This window comes from Rosa rugosa, chromosome 7, assembly GCF_958449725.1.
Source record: "Rosa rugosa chromosome 7, drRosRugo1.1, whole genome shotgun sequence".
NCBI classification, from domain to species: domain Eukaryota; kingdom Viridiplantae; phylum Streptophyta; class Magnoliopsida; order Rosales; family Rosaceae; genus Rosa; species Rosa rugosa.
In genome coordinates, this window is record NC_084826.1 from 19,221,104 (window position 1) to 19,241,279 (window position 20,176).

At 42.4% G+C, this 20,176-nt stretch overlaps 1 protein-coding gene and 1 long non-coding RNA gene across 2 annotated transcripts; both read right to left on the minus strand.

Annotated features, from left to right (window-relative positions):
* Nucleotides 1-3,001: 3,001 nt before the first annotated feature.
* LOC133722974 (uncharacterized) lies at nt 3,002-4,222 on the minus strand. Its single transcript, XM_062149815.1, has 2 exons — nt 4,088-4,222; nt 3,002-3,520 (listed from the first exon to the last, which is right to left on the minus strand). Exons 1-2 carry the CDS (start codon nt 4,220-4,222, stop codon nt 3,002-3,004), a joined length of 654 nt encoding a protein of 217 aa, XP_062005799.1.
* Nucleotides 4,223-18,485: 14,263 nt separating this feature from the next.
* On the minus strand, nt 18,486-19,281 carry LOC133721985 (uncharacterized). The gene is made up of 2 exons (XR_009852415.1): nt 19,045-19,281; nt 18,486-18,910 (listed from the first exon to the last, which is right to left on the minus strand). It is a non-coding gene; the product is annotated as an uncharacterized LOC133721985 (long non-coding RNA).
* Between the last annotated feature and the right edge of the window lie 895 nt (nt 19,282-20,176).

A 20,176-nucleotide genomic window follows, 5' to 3' on the forward strand; every position in this document is an offset into this window, starting at 1 on the left:
GAAAAAGCCTCACGAAGAGGGAAGGTATCTCCCCCGACTTTCAAGCCAAAGATCCAGATAAAAAAGATCTAGATCTGGCAAGAAAGGGGGGGGGGAGGAGGGGGAAAGTTGTGTCAGCTGGGTTTTTTTAGAGAGAAGGCAGAGTTTCTCTCACTAGAAAAAAAGTACCAACCACTTAGTATAATGTCGTTTTGCACTTATTGATTTTGATGAACATTTGAATTGTGCTATACTAGTTTCTTTTTTTGAAAGGACTCTACTAATACTACGAGAAAAGAATGAGCAAAAACTAGAGATAGCCCAGGGATCGAATGAATTTCATTCTTTTCTTCATTACGGAACGTGCCAACTGAAGCAAAACGCCTTAGTCATATCCTTAATGCTTTAGTCGCATAAAACACTAAACATAACTAGCCTTACTACAGAAATACAATACAGAGTCCCATAAAACACTAAACATAACAAGCCTTACTACAGAAATACAATTAGAGTCCCATAAAACACAAAACCTAACTAGCCTTACTACAGAAATACAATAAAACACAACTAAATGTTAAATCCACTATCAACTTTGTGGGAAAATTTTGGCAACTCCACTTTGCAGAGAAATCTGCGAAGCAGGAGCACCAGCACCAGCAGCATCTATGCCCCGTGAGTGTTTCCATTCCCTCCATCAGGAGAATATGTAGAAGGCTGTGTGTATCCTGCAGCACCATAACCTGGCTGACCAGATGGGGGTGCACCATAAGATGGGGTGCCATAGCCTGGCTGACCAAATGGGGGTGCACCAAAAGATGGGGTGCCATAGCCTGGCTGAGCTGCTGTAGAACCATAACTAGATTGAGCATATCCATATCCATATCCATATTGAGCAGGTTGTTGAGTCCAATAACCAGTTTGAGAAGTTAGGGACAATCCATGGTAGCCATGTTGATCATAACCTGGTGGCTGATATATACCATAGCCATCTTGAGGATAACTTAGTTGATTATAGCCATATTGAGGATAACTATGTCCTTGCCCGGAGGTGTGATAAGATGGCGGAGACGCATTATAGTAAGGAGCAGTGGAAGGAGGTGCTTGATAATAACCACCTGCCTGGGAGGTCTGCTGAGTTGGTGCAACAGCTGCCCCTTGATGAGGATAGCCAGGATAATATGGCTGAGATGCATTATACTGAGGAGCATATCCATAAGCTAATTGTTGCACTGGAGGACCACTAGGAGCTGAGCTAGTGCGAGGAGCTGGTTGATAACCTTGCTGTGAAGATCCTCCAGCCATTGCTGGATTTCCAACTATCTGCAAGAAAATTAATCTCATAAACAACCACAACGAACTTCCATGGTGGAAGAATACAAAAAACGCAAAGGATGTACAAGAGCAAAGATTGGAAAGAAATAAAGGTTGAAAACAAATTATTTGAAAAGAAAATGAGAGTAATCAATTTCAAAAGAAAGAAAAGCAGTCTGATGAGTTTCACAACAATCAAATGTACAGCAACTAACATCAAAACCATACCTCAGGAACAGCCTCTATCAAACGCACAGCCTCCCTAATATTGGTCGTAGTTCCACCAATTCTTACCTTAACAGTTGAGCTTCCCGGATCGGCTTTAACGGGGACCAAGGTGACTTTGGTTTTGCTTGCAATACGTTGATTTCTCACCTCGGCCAATTTAGTTTTTGCCAAGGTCAAAGTCGTGTATGGGCCGCGCCGGTCATATTAGATAGCATCCTCATTTACCTCCTCCTCCTCCTCCTCCTCCTCCTCCTGCTCCTCCTGCTCCTCCTCCTTCTTCTCTCGATCCTGTCTCCATTTAAGGATAACCTTGTCCGCTACCTTCCTGATAGTATTCAAATCCGACTTCTCCATCACCTTCCACTCTCTTCCTGGCAGCCTCCTTGAATTGCTGAGTTTCTATAATAGAGGAGAGTGGACTGAGAGGATGGGATTGTTGCACCCACAAACAGATGACTGGAGTGGGTCGGTGTCACGGCGTCTCGCGATCCCTAAATTTTGCAGGTGGGCTTCAACATGACTCGGCATCGTTTTGTGTAGAGTATATTTTGATGGTCATTAATTATTTGTACTTTTATTTAGGTTAATTCTAGTACCTTTAATAAATACTTAGAGCGATCATTTAAAAAGTACTTCTCAAATTTAACAAAAACGCTTTTAGATGAAGATTCACTTGACAAGTGCTTTTCATACTCACCCGAGCATTATAGCGCCTCTGGATCTCCGAAAAGCAAGCTCAATTCCCAAACATGCTTTAATACTCTTCCAAACAAATATAAAACTAATAAAGAAAAAAATATAGGGTCCTTTGGTGACCCAAAGCACTAAAATTGACCAAAATTATCTCACTTATCCCAGCAACATATTTTTATTCTCACTAACCTAATTTGAAACAAAATGACAATTTTGCCATAACCTAATTAATGAATTTACATCGTGCCATCTTCCAATCTGCATACTATCTCTCTCTCTCCCCCAAACTCGGTCACCACGGCAGATAACTTCCAGCACCGACTGACCGGGACGATCTCGCCGGCCATCCCTCCTCTCACTCACCTCGATCCCTATCTCTCTCTCTGCCGGCGCCAACTGACCGGGACAATCTCGCCCACCCATCCCTCCTCTCACTCACCTCGATCTCTCTCTCCTCTCTTTCTCTCTCTGCCGACACCGACCGACCGGGACAATCTCGCCCACCCATCCCTCATTTCACTCTCACCTCGATCTCTCTCTCCTCTCTCTCTTTCTATCTCTACCGGCGCCGACGTTGACTTCTTCTTCTTCTTCTTCTCTCTCTCTCTCTCTGCTACCGCCGACGCCGACTTCTTCTCTATCTTTTTCCCCTCCCTCTCTCTGCCAGCTTGCCTAAAGACGACGAAGAAGCTCAGGTCAGAGCTACCTCGCCGGTGGAGAACTCGGATCTCGATGCAAAGACGAAAGTCATGGGCCCTACACTCCGCTATCTGGCCAGCACCAGCAGCATCTATGCCCCGTGAGTGTTTCCATTCCCTCCATCAAGAGAATATGTAGAAGGCTGTGTGTATCCTGCAGCACCATAACCTGGCTGACCAGATGGGGGAGCACCATAACCTGGCTGACCAAATGGGGGTGCACCATAAGATGGGGTGTCATAGCCTGGCTGAGCTGCTGTAGAACCATAACTAGATTGAGCATCTCCATATCCATATCCATATTGAGCAGGTTGTTGAGTCCAATAACCAGTTTGAGAAGTTGGGGACAATCCATGGTAACCATGTTGATCATAACCTGGTGGCTGATATATATCATAGCCATCTTGAGGATAACTTTGTTGATTATAGCCATATTGAGGATAACCATGTCCTTGCCCGGAGGTGTGATAAGATGGCGGAGATGCATTGTAGTAAGGAGCAGTGGAAGGAGGTGCTTGATAATAACCACCTGCCTGGGAGGTCTGCTGAGTTGGTGCAACAGCTGCCCCTTGATGAGGATAGCCAGGATAATATGGCTGAGATGCATTATACTGAGGAGCATATCCATAAGCTAATTGTTGCACTGGAGGACCACTAGGAGTTGAGCTAGTGCGAGGAGCTGGTTGATAACCTTATTGTGAAGATCCTCCAGCCATTGCTGGATTTCCAACTATCTGCAAGAAAATTAATCTCATAAACAACCACAACGAACTTCCATGGTGGAAGAATACAAAAAACGCAAAGGATGTACAAGAGCAAAGATTGGAAAGAAATAAAGGTTGAAAACAAATTATTTGAAAAGAAAATGAGAGTAATCAATTTCAAAAGAAAGAAAAGCAGTCTGATGAGTTTCACAACAATCAAATGTACAGCAACTAACATCAAAACCATACCTCAGGAACAGCCTCTATCAAACGCACAGCCTCCCTAATATTGGTCGTAGTTCCACCAATTCTTACCTTAACCGTTGAGCTTCCCGGATCGGCTTTAACGGGGACCAAGGTGACTTTGGTTTTGCTTGCAATACGTTGATTTCTCACCTCGGCCAATTTAGTTTTTGCCAAGGTCAAAGTCGTGTTTGGGCCGCGCCGGTCATATTAGATAGCATCCTCATTTACCTCCTCCTCCTCCTCCTCCTCCTCCTGCTCCTCCTGCTCCTCTTGCTCCTCTTCCTTCTTCTCTCGATCCTGTCTCCATTTAAGGATAACCTTGTCCGCTACCTTCCTGATAGTATTCAAATCCGACTTCTCCATCACCTTCCACTCTCTTCCTGGCAGCCTCCTTGAATTGCTGAGTTTCTATAATAGAGGAGAGTGGACTGAGAGGATGGGATTGTTGCACCCACAAACAGATGACTGGAGTGGGTCGGTGTCACGGCGTCTCGCGATCCCTAAATTTTGCAGGTGGGCTTCAACATGACTCGGCATCGTTTTGTGTAGAGTATATTTTGATGGTCATTAATTATTTGTACTTTTATTTAGGTTAATTCTAGTACCTTTAATAAATACTTAGAGCGATCGTTTAAAAAGTACTTCTCAAATTTAACAAAAACGCTTTTAGATGAAGATTCACTTGACAAGTGCTTTTCATACTCACCCGAGCATTATAGCGCCTCTGGATCTCCGAAAAGCAAGCTCAATTCCCAAACATGCTTTAATACTCTTCCAAACAAATATAAAATTAATAAAGAAAAAAATATAGGGTCATTTGGTGACCCAAAGCACTAAAATTGACCAAAATTATCTCACTTATCCCAGCAACATATTTTTATTCTCACTAACCTAATTTGAAACAAAATGACAATTTTGCCATAACCTAATTAATGAATTTACATCGTGCCATCTTCCAATCTGCATACTATCTCTCTCTCTCCCCCAAACTCGGTCACCACGGCAGATAACTTCCAGCACCGACTGACCGGGACGATCTCGCCGGCCATCCCTCCTCTCACTCACCTCGATCCCTATCTCTCTCTCTGCCGGCGCCAACTGACCGGGACAATCTCGCCCACCCATCCCTCCTCTCACTCATCTCGATCTCTCTCTCGTCTCTTTCTCTCTCTGCCGACACCGACCGACCGGGACAATCTCGCCCACCCATCCCTCATTTCACTCTCACCTCGATCTCTCTCTCCTCTCTCTCTTTCTATCTCTACCGGTGCCGACGTTGACTTCTTCTTCTTCTTCTCTCTCTCTCTCTGCTAGCTCCAACGCCGACTTCTTCTCTCTCTTTCTCCCCTCTCTCTCTCTGCCAGCTTGCCTAAAGACGAATAAGAAGCTCAGGTCGGAGCTACCTCGCCGGTGGAGAACTCGGATCTTGATGGAAAGCCGAAAGTCATGGGCCCTACTCTCCGCTATCTGGCCAGTCGCTGCTGATCCATGCTCCACAGCCTCGAAGAAATCCCGGTCTTCTATGCCTTGCTGGTCCGAGTTCGAGTTCGACTGCAACCGAAAAGGAGAAGAGGACATGAGTACCCAGATCATTTTCTGGGTGCCCAAATCAGTTTCTTTTTTCTCTTTTGGTAAAATATGGGCAGAAGGCCCAGAAAGAAAGAAAAAAAAAAGATTTCATTGGGGGTAATTGACGTCTATTGGGAGGCAATAGAGGTTTTGAGTTGATGTAATCTCCTCTTTTTTTCCTTAACCAAAGTTTTATTTGTTTAAATTTAGAGAGATTAGTTCTCATTCTGGCGATCGAAAGTTATATTTGTCACGCCCCTGATTTTTAACACAATTAAAAATCGATATATAACCCCATAATTATACATGCGTGAACGTTCAGCCATCAATACCAAATACCTGGAAAACTTTTTCCCTTTATACAACATACATATTGATGCCCTGAACCCACTATGTCAATATTGACCCGCCCACAGAGTCATATATTACATAAGCTTACGAATTAAATTGTCCACAACAAGATAAAACGCAAAAGCTCCTCAGAGTATACTACATAGCGGAATTCATAACATTGGCAAGGCCAATCAATTTTGCTTCCTACCTGTTCTGTTGCCAACAAGCTACCTCGGCTTCAGCCCCGATTATCCTACCCTGCAGGATTAACCCCTACACCGTTGGAATGGTGCACCGGGTTGTCACACAACAAACCCGGTAAGCTTTTGCAAGCCCGTATGAGTAACTCGAAACAACTCACACCAAATCACAACCACAACCACACTTAAAAAAATCAAATTAAGTAAAATCAATAATCCCTGCATTGAAACTTAGTTCAGGAGATCACATCAAAACAACAATCCAAAAAGCAGTAATCCCTGCATTTAACTTAGTTCAGGAGATTACATCAAAACAACAATCCAAAAAGCAGTAATCCCTGCATAATACTTAGTTCAGGAGATTACATTAAAACAATCGATAAAATCATAGTAATCCCTGCATAGAAATTTAGTTCAGGAGATTACATTAAAACAATCAATCTCAGTTTAAACATTATTCTCAAAACAACTCACACTTAAATTCTATCAAAATAACATAGAAAGCAACTCACACCTTGATTTCTATCAAAATAACATAGAAAGCAACTCACACCTTGATTTCTATCAATCGTACCAAAACGTACCATAGAAAACAACTCACACTTGAATTCTATCAAAATAACATAGAAAGCAACTCACACCTTGATTTCTATCAAAATAACATAGAAAGCAACTCACACCTTGATTTCTATCAAAATAACATAGAAAGCAACTCACACCTTGATTTCTATCAATCGTACCAAAACGTACCATAGAAAACAACTCACACTTGAATTCTATCAAAATAACATAGAAAGCAACTCACACCTTGATTTCTATCAAAATAACATAGAAAGCAACTCACACCTTGATTTCTATCAATCGTACCAAAACGTACCATAGAAAACAACTCACACTTGAATTCTATCAAAATAACATAGAAAGCAACTCACACCTTGATTTCTATCAATCGTACCATAACGTACCAAAACGTACCAAGTCGTTAATAAGGAAAACAACTTACACCTTGTCCCCTTAAAAACCGTTAATAAGGAAGCAACTCACACTTTATTCCCTAAAAACACGTAATGTCATGAGTTGTCAATAACCAATTCCCGTTACCCCATGAATTACCTAGATGGCAGACAGACTAGAGCTCTAACTGAACGTAACCACTCGTCCGGCCAAAGACGTGATTACCTGATATTCTGCCCAAGGTCATAGACCTTCGTTCCTCGGGCCGCACTGTCCCTTGGAGCAAATCATTAAAACAGTCGCACAGGACTCAAAAACATTACACAAATCTCACGCTTTTCAAAACAATCGAAATCGACATTTCCATAATCATTGTTTCCGAAAAACCACAAAACAATAAAAAGCATCATTTCATGCATATTGTTTTCATACACAAATCTCAACGCTTTTCAAAACAAATCGAATCAACAATTCCAAGTCATTTGTTTTCCAAAAGCCACAACCCAAAACAATAAAACGCATCATTCATGCCTATTGTTTTCATAAATCCACAACCCACTAAAACACATAATTTGCAGTTAAATCAATAACTCACAAAACGATAAGGTGTTCCGTTCCAAAATGAACCTTGTGAGATTACTCACCTCGAAACTCCCGCTGCGTCTTCTATACAGAACCGAACCAAAACTATCACCAACAACTCGTCCAATTCACCTTTAGAAGCACCTAATCACCAATGACCTCAAATCAGTAACTATTCACAAACGATTTAAGTCCGAAACCTCTGTTTTGAACTAAAATCCCCAAAGTGGTGCCAATCGAGGCAAAACCACATCCGAGACCTCCCAAGGTCACCGGAACACTTCCATGATCGATGTGTCCAAATCACAAGTCGATCGGATACTCAAATCCTCACGGATCGAATAAATTTATCGATATGAAACGATAAAAATCATAACAAATTCATTCGAACTCCAAAACTTGCATATTATATATCGAAACGCTCGTATCAGCGAGTAGAAGACATATAATACCAGAAACTGTCTCATACATGGCCGGAACACCGCCGGAACGCCGCCACAGACGGAGGCGCACCGCCGCCGACCAAAACTCAATATTTCACAAAACTCCCAACATCAAAAAGCTTCATCTAAGCATGCTTGTGCCAACACATAACTAGCTCGAAGTCAGAAAACAACCATAAGGGATCGAAAACTACCTCACAAGCCGTGAACAGTAAACCCAACTGAGTTGATCGAAGTTTCACGTAAACCGATCGAAACAAACACCATAGATCGATCAAGGAGCCTCCCACGAACCCAAAGATGGAAGCTTGAAGCCTTGACGTCGCCGGAACTGTGTTTTCCGGTCGGGTCCGAAAACACTAGGCTGCACCACCTTTCTCCGTCGCACACAGTAAGAATCGACGTTAGAGAGTACCACAGGGACGACCAGACGGAGGAGGCGAACTGATCTGGAAAGTCTCGTCGCCGGAGATGGCCGGAGCTCGCCGGAAAAGTCGGGTCGGATCGACCGGGTCCGGGTCAGTCGAAGATTTTCGTTTCTGAAGGCGCGGACGAGAGAGAAGAGAGAGAGGAAAATTATTTCCGGAAATGGAAATGAGGAAAATGAAATAAAATTCTGATTTTCCATATTTATACTAAAACGGAAACTTCTTCCGATAGCCATAACTTCCTCATACGAACTCCGATTGACGCGTTCCACATGTCCACGAACTCGTATCGACGCGCTCTACAACTTTCGTGAAGGAAGTTTTCGGAGAATCCCAACGTATCAAAAGTCAACCTTAGCAACCCCCCTAAAGTCATACTTTTCGAATAATTATTCGCCCGAAACACTTCCGCTCCATCCACGAGCCACGAAACCGTCCAATAACCACAATCTAAATTCCGGAAAATCCTCGGAAAATAAATACGAATTTCCGGGGCATCACATTCCACCCCCCTTAAAGAAATTTCGTCCCGAAATTTAAACGTACAAAACCAACAAGTACGAATAACTCATTCCAAGCCTCCATAGGGTATTGAACTAGTCAATTATCCCCGATCAAAGTTCACGAAACCGTCCATACAAAAACAATCCAAACATCTCACCTGTTTCAATCACAAACCAATGCAACAACAATTCTGCACAACTACAGCACTATGCACAACCACCTAAGAGTCCAAAGTCCTGTCCTCACAATATCTGCATCGATATATCATCTATTGCAACACTCTCATTACTAAATTTAAAATGACATTTCATTTCAAATCAATCGATAAACTCTAGGTCTTGCCATAGTCAACTATTTGCGAAATCACAATAAGCATTCCAACCATCTCCAAACACAACAAAATGAGATTCAGCCTCAGCCGAACTACTCATCAATTGTCACATAGTATTGCACATACAAACAAAGTTGTAAAAGACTTCTCTATTACAACAATGAAAAATGCATCATGCAACCTACCACATAAAACAGTACTTTACAAAAGGAAGCCACACACAAAAGTCTAACTATAGACATCAGGCAAAGCCTGTCACAGCACACAAAGGAATCAGGTTCTCCACTATCACACTTCGCCTTAGCAAGAAAAGTCTTAAGGCTGATAAGACACCTCCATTCCCTACACTTTGCTAAAATTAGCATCCAAAGGCTACTGTCCCCGCTAATTTCCCTGTCTCCTACCCTGCTGCTGGGTACAATCCCTTGAGAAATGCCCTGTCTGGCCACAAGTAAAACATGCCAAGTTCTTCGGTTTCGTACAAACCCTAGCAGTATGGCCAACCTCCTTACAGTTGTAACATCTCAGAGGTGCTTCTTGCCCAACAGGTGCAGCCGCTTCCTTAACAGGTGCAGCCCTAGCAGGTGCAGCCGCTTCCCTAGCTGGCGCCTGCTGATGAGTCCTGCGTCTCTTCCAGAACCCACCCTGAGCATCTGTCCCTTCACTGCCCTCAGCAGTTGCCTTTCCCTTCCTTCGGGAGTCCCTCTCAGCTGACTCCTGCTCCTGGAAAATCAGGTTTTCCTGCTCAATGGCCATAGCCTTAGCGAAAATGAGCTCCATCGTCTTCAGTTCCAAAACAGCGACATCACGCCGGATCGAAGCATTCAGTCCCCACTGAAACTTCATGGCTAAGCTCTCAGCATCCATTTGCCTCACAAAGCGATACAACCTTGAGAACTCAGCCTCATAATCCCTCACACTCTTAGTCCCTTGGACTAACGAGACAAATTCCCTTTCCAACTGCTCCCTCACTGAAGGCGGAAAGTACTTCTTCCTGAACAGTTCCACAAACTCATTCCAGGTCATGGTGGACACATCCATAACCCTCTGTGTGCCGCTCCACCACACCCGTGCATCGCCTTGGAGCATAAATGTGGCAATCTTCCTCTTCTCAACGTCGTCACAGACGACCATCTCGAAGTAGGTCCTCATGTTCTCGATCCATTGATCTGCCAACATGTGATCCGTTCCTCCCTGGAATGGAACTCCTCCCAACCTCGAAATCTCCTTTGCCAACTTCGACAAACGAGTGGGATCAGCAGCATTCACAACCTCCACAACAGGTGGAACAGGCAGCTCAACATTCGATGCCTCAATATCATTCTCAAACATCTCCTCAACAGGAGGAGGAATCCTGCCCCTACCTCGGGCTCTACCCCTGCCTCTGGGTCTACCTCGACCCCTAGCTCTGCCTCCTCGTGAATCCATCACCTAAGGAGCATAACAACCTGTGATTAATACTTGCACAACTTCCAACTACAAGTATAAGTCAACGTTATGACTAAATCAACCACACACTACGTCAGAAGATACAATTCTATCCCCAACGTAAACAAGAGTTACATCTAAAGGCCCTCACTCCTCAAAAGATTATAACTCCTAGAAGCTACTCTAAGCTCCTACACTTTGTTCACTGAGCCAACACTACCCTGAAGACTCACATTCCAACTCTCACTGCATACCCAATGACTATATCAATACCGAAGAGCATCAGATGGGGATCCGCTGCAGACGGGCCATCACTCGAGGAGTATTGATTGTCACCAAATATGCACCTTACGCTCTGATACCAATCTGTCACGCCCCTGATTTTTAACACAATTAAAAATCGATATATAACCCCATAATTATACATGCGTGAACGTTCAGCCATCAATACCAAATACCTGGAAAACTTTTTCCCTTTATACAACATACATATTGATGCCCTGAACCCACTATGTCAATATTGACCCGCCCACAGAGTCATATATTACATAAGCTTACGAATTAAATTGTCCACAACAAGATAAAACGCAAAAGCTCCTCAGAGTATACTACATAGCGGAATTCATAACATTGGCAAGGCCAATCAATTTTGCTTCCTACCTGTTCTGTTGCCAACAAGCTACCTCGGCTTCAGCCCCGATTATCCTACCCTGCAGGATTAACCCCTACACCGTTGGAATGGTGCACCGGGTTGTCACACAACAAACCCGGTAAGCTTTTGCAAGCCCGTATGAGTAACTCGAAACAACTCACACCAAATCACAACCACAACCACACTTAAAAAAATCAAATTAAGTAAAATCAATAATCCCTGCATTGAAACTTAGTTCAGGAGATCACATCAAAACAACAATCCAAAAAGCAGTAATCCCTGCATTTAACTTAGTTCAGGAGATTACATCAAAACAACAATCCAAAAAGCAGTAATCCCTGCATAATACTTAGTTCAGGAGATTACATTAAAACAATCGATAAAATCATAGTAATCCCTGCATAGAAATTTAGTTCAGGAGATTACATTAAAACAATCAATCTCAGTTTAAACATTATTCTCAAAACAACTCACACTTAAATTCTATCAAAATAACATAGAAAGCAACTCACACCTTGATTTCTATCAAAATAACATAGAAAGCAACTCACACCTTGATTTCTATCAATCGTACCAAAACGTACCATAGAAAACAACTCACACTTGAATTCTATCAAAATAACATAGAAAGCAACTCACACCTTGATTTCTATCAAAATAACATAGAAAGCAACTCACACCTTGATTTCTATCAAAATAACATAGAAAGCAACTCACACCTTGATTTCTATCAATCGTACCAAAACGTACCATAGAAAACAACTCACACTTGAATTCTATCAAAATAACATAGAAAGCAACTCACACCTTGATTTCTATCAAAATAACATAGAAAGCAACTCACACCTTGATTTCTATCAATCGTACCAAAACGTACCATAGAAAACAACTCACACTTGAATTCTATCAAAATAACATAGAAAGCAACTCACACCTTGATTTCTATCAATCGTACCATAACGTACCAAAACGTACCAAGTCGTTAATAAGGAAAACAACTTACACCTTGTCCCCTTAAAAACCGTTAATAAGGAAGCAACTCACACTTTATTCCCTAAAAACACGTAATGTCATGAGTTGTCAATAACCAATTCCCGTTACCCCATGAATTACCTAGATGGCAGACAGACTAGAGCTCTAACTGAACGTAACCACTCGTCCGGCCAAAGACGTGATTACCTGATATTCTGCCCAAGGTCATAGACCTTCGTTCCTCGGGCCGCACTGTCCCTTGGAGCAAATCATTAAAACAGTCGCACAGGACTCAAAAACATTACACAAATCTCACGCTTTTCAAAACAATCGAAATCGACATTTCCATAATCATTGTTTCCGAAAAACCACAAAACAATAAAAAGCATCATTTCATGCATATTGTTTTCATACACAAATCTCAACGCTTTTCAAAACAAATCGAATCAACAATTCCAAGTCATTTGTTTTCCAAAAGCCACAACCCAAAACAATAAAACGCATCATTCATGCCTATTGTTTTCATAAATCCACAACCCACTAAAACACATAATTTGCAGTTAAATCAATAACTCACAAAACGATAAGGTGTTCCGTTCCAAAATGAACCTTGTGAGATTACTCACCTCGAAACTCCCGCTGCGTCTTCTATACAGAACCGAACCAAAACTATCACCAACAACTCGTCCAATTCACCTTTAGAAGCACCTAATCACCAATGACCTCAAATCAGTAACTATTCACAAACGATTTAAGTCCGAAACCTCTGTTTTGAACTAAAATCCCCAAAGTGGTGCCAATCGAGGCAAAACCACATCCGAGACCTCCCAAGGTCACCGGAACACTTCCATGATCGATGTGTCCAAATCACAAGTCGATCGGATACTCAAATCCTCACGGATCGAATAAATTTATCGATATGAAACGATAAAAATCATAACAAATTCATTCGAACTCCAAAACTTGCATATTATATATCGAAACGCTCGTATCAACGAGTAGAAGACATATAATACCAGAAACTGTCTCATACATGGCCGGAACACCGCCGGAACGCCGCCACAGACGGAGGCGCACCGCCGCCGACCAAAACTCAATATTTCACAAAACTCCCAACATCAAAAAGCTTCATCTAAGCATGCTTGTGCCAACACATAACTAGCTCGAAGTCAGAAAACAACCATAAGGGATCGAAAACTACCTCACAAGCCGTGAACAGTAAACCCAACTGAGTTGATCGAAGTTTCACGTAAACCGATCGAAACAAACACCATAGATCGATCAAGGAGCCTCCCACGAACCCAAAGATGGAAGCTTGAAGCCTTGACGTCGCCGGAACTGTGTTTTCCGGTCGGGTCCGAAAACACTAGGCTGCACCACCTTTCTCCGTCGCACACAGTAAGAATCGACGTTAGAGAGTACCACAGGGACGACCAGACGGAGGAGGCGAACTGATCTGGAAAGTCTCGTCGCCGGAGATGGCCGGAGCTCGCCGGAAAAGTCGGGTCGGATCGACCGGGTCCGGGTCAGTCGAAGATTTTCGTTTCTGAAGGCGCGGACGAGAGAGAAGAGAGAGAGGAAAATTATTTCCGGAAATGGAAATGAGGAAAATGAAATAAAATTCTGATTTTCCATATTTATACTAAAACGGAAACTTCTTCCGATAGCCATAACTTCCTCATACGAACTCCGATTGACGCGTTCCACATGTCCACGAACTCGTATCGACGCGCTCTACAACTTTCGTGAAGGAAGTTTTCGGAGAATCCCAACGTATCAAAAGTCAACCTTAGCAACCCCCCTAAAGTCATACTTTTCGAATAATTATTCGCCCGAAACACTTCCGCTCCATCCACGAGCCACGAAACCGTCCAATAACCACAATCTAAATTCCGGAAAATCCTCGGAAAATAAATACGAATTTCCGGGGCATCACAATATTAGGGGGCAATAGATGTTTTGAATTGATGCAGTCTCCTCCTTTATTTTTTCTTTAATTAAAGTTTTATTTGTCTAAACTTAGGGTGATTAGTTCTCATTCCGACGACCAAAAACTCTATTGGGCGGCAATAGGCATCTATTGGGAGGAAATAGACGTCTATTGGGGACAATAGAAGTTTATTGCCCCTCTATTGGGGCAATAGAGGTTTTTTTTTTTTTTTTTTTTTTGTAGGGGGGAGGGGCGGACAATAAACTTTCCGTGGACCTATGAGATCACCGACAACCTCTTTGGAGACCTCCAACAAGGTTTTCAGAAAAGTCTAGTGGACGGCAGCTAGTGACGAGAATCGGACAAAGTCTCCTATAGTTTATCTCTCTTCCATTCACACACACACACTCTCTCTCTCTCTCTCTCTTTATGTAAAAAAAGGATGAGGGTAAAATAATCTTAAAAAAAAAAAAACTTAATGGGGTATTAAGAAATATCTTGTTAGAGTCTTCATAGGTAAGAGAGAACTAAAAAAACTTAATGAGGTAAGTGGGAAAAAAATCCCAAAAATTAGGGTAAATGAACAAAAACCCAAGAATATATATTTTTGGCAATCTGTTGGGATCATAATCCATAAAATGAAGGGGCCGTGACCACTTACCCAATTTCAGTCTAAAAATTGCCCACTTACTCCACTAAGAGTATTTTGCTCCCATTTACCCAATCTAACATCTATTGATAGTTTTACCCTCATTTTAATCAACAACTACACTCCTCTCATACTCTCTCTCTCCAGCCGGACGGTCTCTCTCTCTCTCTCTTTCTCTCTCATACGGTTATACCTCTCCGATCTGAAACTCTCTCTCTTCTTTCTATCTCTCTCTCTCTCCGGCCCTTCCCTCCCTCCTCGTTAGAGTTGGACAGCCGACGTCGCTCGGTTGGATCTCCGTGCTCAACAATGGCCTCCCGAAGACGACGACGGTCGGCGCGAAGGACAACTCCGATCTAGTACTCGAAACATGGAATTCGATTGGTACTCCGTCACCTGTGAAGCTTTTCCGAACACCACCACTGGTTTCCAGTCGCCGTTTCTTGAAGATTAATTTCCATTGGGTTTCGACGCTTTCAACCGGATTCCGACCGCTCCACCATCGGGTTTCTGGATTTCTGTGATGAGGGTTGCAAGCAGGAGATGCTGATGGAGAGGGTGGAGTCTGGAAGGGACTTGAGCGCCATGATTTTTGAGAGGTTGAGGGAGGATAATTTTCTAGAGAAGGTCGACCCGACCCAGGCTCAAGCTACGGGTGCTCTGGAATCCGGATGTTACAATTATGTTGGCAGAAAGTAATTCTAATCATGCATGTGTGCCAGTTTGTGGTTAATTGGTTAAAGTAAGCCCAAATATGCAAATAGCTTGGGTAACAAAACTTCTATGATCATCACCCACTAGTTTGGGCCTTAGTCACCGTTGTACCAAAGAGAAGAATCCGAATCCAAGTATAGCTTGGGTAACAAAACTTCTATGATCGTCACCCACTAGTTTGAGAGTTTATGCAATTCACATGAGGGCAATAATATAATTATTAGAGGGTAATAATATGATTATTGGGGGCAATAATATGATTATTGGGGGGGCAATAATATGAGTATTGGGGAGCAATAATATGATTATTGAGGGGCAATAATATGATTAAAGGGTATTATTAGAGGGCAATAAAATCAGACGCCGGAATCTGGTCACCAGTCCTGTAGCCGGATTCGGAATTCCGGTGATTGGTTGCCGGATTCCGGTGATCGGTCGCCGGATTCCGGTCACCAGTCGCTGGATTCCGGTCACCGGAGTCCGCGGCTGGCCACTGGTCACAAGAGTCCGGAAATGTCTCCGATGACTTCTCTCTCTAAGTGACAAAGAAGGAGAGGGCAAAATTGTCCCAAAAATAAATAAAAAGGAATAAAAAAAATACTTAATTGGGTATTAGGGAAATTATCTCTTAGAGTGTTTCGGTAAGTGGGGTTAATTAACCCCAAAATTGGGTAAATGATCATTTCCCCTTAAAATGAATTGAAACAAGTAAATTAAGGAAATTGAAAGAAAATAAACTAAGCAAGATTCATATTCATAGATAATCTCTTACAATAGATGCATGTGTCTTATATAGCTCTATTTGCTATAACCCTAGATACCCGTTTTCACAATACAAAATTACATAGTAGCACATGACCAAAGATGTAAACACAGAAAACCCACTTGCAAAAAAATTTATACAAATAAGGACATGAGCCCAGGCTCAAAAGCCAAATGAATGGCTTTTAATGGCAAATGACTAAAATACTCGAGTTTCATCATAATTTACGGCATTGCCACTGTCCAATACCCAAACTAAACCGAGTTTCATCAATTTCCAAACTCACCGATTTGGAAATCCTTCAAATTCTCCTTCCACAGTGAGAATTTCAGCTAGAAGCTTTGAGGGAAGATGATCAGTGACTCGAGGCGCTCCTAATAAGACCGGTTTCACTTCCAGAAGTGGCCAGAAAATGGAGAATTTCGCCGGAGAACACAACTGCTACAGTGACGGTTTTGGCCAAAATTGATGGTTTTCTGGCCAAATCGCTGTGACCCATGGTTTTCTACCCACAGTAACTTTCCATATGTATACTAATTACCATAAATAGTAACTTTCGTATTTCGCTTATAACTTTTGAATACGAAGTCCGATTTTTACGAACCAAATATGCACGCGCTCGGTTTAACGTCCTCTACGATTTCATGAAGACAAACTTTTCAAATTTTGACCCAGTCAAAAAGTCAACTTTTAGGGCCCCCTAAAATATCGAAACTTCAATAAATTGTGTAGAAAATCGTCATTCCTCGTTTAATAACAACTAAACATGAAAAATTTGATTCGGGGCGTAACAAAGGTTCTGTAGTTTATTTTGATTTCTGTAACGCCCCAAACTGCACCTCACCAGCTTGAGCACGTCACAGTGCCGCGAGACCCCGAAACATAAACCGAAGGTTCGATTTATATTCCAGAAACCCGCAAGGCATTTTATTAAATAATTTTTTGTAAACCGCACAGCGAAAACGTTTAAAATAATATTGAGGTGAAAACTTTAAAACTTTTATTTCAAATATTTGTCCGTCTAATGCTTGAGTCAACAAGGAGTCAAGAAATAATCGACATATCCGAGTATCGAATTTAGAATAAATGATCAATCAACTACTTCTGAGATGACACTAAACATCCAAGAAATGGAATTAAACTTCGAAACCTGTTCCCATTACAACCATTTACCGAAGTTGACTCCGCACACCCGCTCCGTCCGTCAATCCCGTCACCAGTGCACAGTACCTGCATCCACACTGTTGTAGGGGTGAGCTTTCGTCCTCGCTGCTCAACAGGGGCTTCACCCTGGCTAGATTTGAAAACCTTTAAATAAACTTTTGTGGCGCCAATATAAAAACATATGTAAATGCATTTTCTTTAAGAACGACATCTTAAATGATTTTCCGATATAAAATCTGATGCATGAACTTCAAGTAAATACGGGCCCAAAACAATACCTGATGGCCGGTCCCATAGACCAACTACACGACCTTACCTCAAATCAATTTATAACCAGGTAAGCGTAGCGAGAGCGTCCGCTACCTAGCTACACACACGGAATCGGGTCGTCATTACGATTGCGCACCGTCCGACCGGTGTAGCTAACCCTTCAGAGGTTTAGGGAATCGAACCCAAGGAAATCAGTGCCCCTTTCGCTCTCAAGCCATCAACGATATCTCTCACGGAATGGTTAGTATGCATTGCATTTAAACATAACCATACCATATAATTTAACATGCATCATTCATCACTTTATATAAAAATAAGAAAGCGACTAACCGAGAAAGGCCTCGAATCCCCTACCTGGATTCCGAAGTCGTTTAGTTCACGTTGTTCGAGATTCACGTACCTTCCTTTCCTCGGGTAACTGGAGTCCTAGATTCCGACATAATGATCGTTAATAATCCGTTAAACCATTATTTATAATCTCGACGATTATCTAAACGTCCAACCAACTTTTCCTGATTTGACCATGATTGACCCACATCGGCTAATGTTTGACCAATCACAACAACCCCAATAACTATCCCAATTACTTAACATTTCACTTGAAATTGGAATATTGACCAATTTTATATGCCTTTTAACATTTTATTTCTGTTTTTCTTCACGATCACGTCACATAGTAATTTCATTGAATTTAAATGAAGTGTGCCCAAAACTACTAAGGACACCAACTTAACTCTGCATTTGTACCAAAACCCGATACTAATACCATCGACAATTTCATTCATCAACCAAAAGCATTGCAAACCAATTCACTACTTCAATTCCGATTAATAACCATTTTCTTAATTTTTGCACTTTCACCTCTCCAATAACTTCTTCCTGTTGTTCTTTACTTCCCAACCAAAACTCCATGCATACAACACAACATTATTCGCACAATTTCAAACAAAACCCATCCTGCAACAGCAACCACAATTCTCCAAGGCTAAAGATAGATAACGTAGCTCACCTACGCTCAATTTCAAAACACGGTACTTCCCGGAATTTTGACGATGAACAAACGGAGGAGCCGGAGTACACCAACCCAGCAGCTTCAAAAATTCAGCTATAGTCGAGGTTGACACGTCTACAGGTGCAGGCAAGACGGAAAATGAACCCAGAAGAGCTAGAACAGCCGCCGGCGTCGAAAATCACGGCGGAGCCGAAACCAACCCAAAATCGAAAATCATTAAACTCGATCAAATCCAAAAACTAATTATACCCAGATGTAGAGCTCGACGAGAGGATTACATTTCATACCTCGGACAACCCAAACGGTGGTCGGAGTAGCCGGAAAATTCAGAAATCGTCGGTAAAGCTTCGAGCTTCTGAGCTTCGAATCTCTCTCCAGGGTCTGTGCGTGGACGATCCGTGGCCAGAGGCACGTCGGCGTGGTCTAGGCGAAGCTAACGCCGGTGGTCCGTCGCCGAGATGTGGTCGGACGGAGGAGTTCCGACTGGGTCGCCGGTCTCTTTCGCGGGTCGAGACGCCTGGGACCTTCTCGATTCTTCTGAATCGTTTGATCTGATCGTAGGCTATTTATAGCCAGACCCAACTTAAATCCGAGGGCTGAGATTAAGCGGTGGAGAATTGGAGGGCTGAGATACCTCCACGTGATTTCTTGTTTTCCTTTAATAATTTCTTTAATCCCAAAACTTCCAAAATCCGTAAAAATTAGCTCGGGTATCCGAAAAATTCTCCGAAAATTCCCACGAACTCGTCGCGTTACGTATTTTATTATCGAGTCCAAAAATAACATATTCCATCTTATGAAAAATTCGGATAAACATTCCCGAGTATTTAATTAACCATCGAGGTCGAAAATTTAACCCCTCAAACGATCTCACTAATACCTTTAAATTTTTCCGGGGCTCACAATATACATGAGGAGCAGATTCATGAATTTAGTATCACTAAGGTTCTGTGGTTTACTTTGATATGATCGGCTGCTGTCAATGATATGATCTGCTACTGTTCAAATTGAATTGATCTGCTACTTTATAGTTTATGGTTTATGTTAATGATATGATATTCATTGTTTATGGTTCAAATCGGCTACTGTGTGGAGGTGCAAAAGGGTGATGACACAAGAAATAATCGAACAAAACCAGTGAGAAGAAAAGCTCCGGCACGTAGGAAAAAGTGCAGTAGCAGAACTGGACGAGTATGAGTGCAGCGAGTGCAGTAGCAGGATTGGACGAGTGTAGTAGTAGCAGGATTAAGCGATGACGAGTGCAGTAGCAGGACAAGAGTACAAGTGCAGTAGCAAAACTGGACGAGTATGAGTGCAGCAAGTGCAGTAGCGAGATTGGACGAGTGCAGTAGCAGGATTAGGTGATGACGAGTGCAGTAGCAGAACACGAGTACAAGTGCAGTAGCAGAACTGGACGAG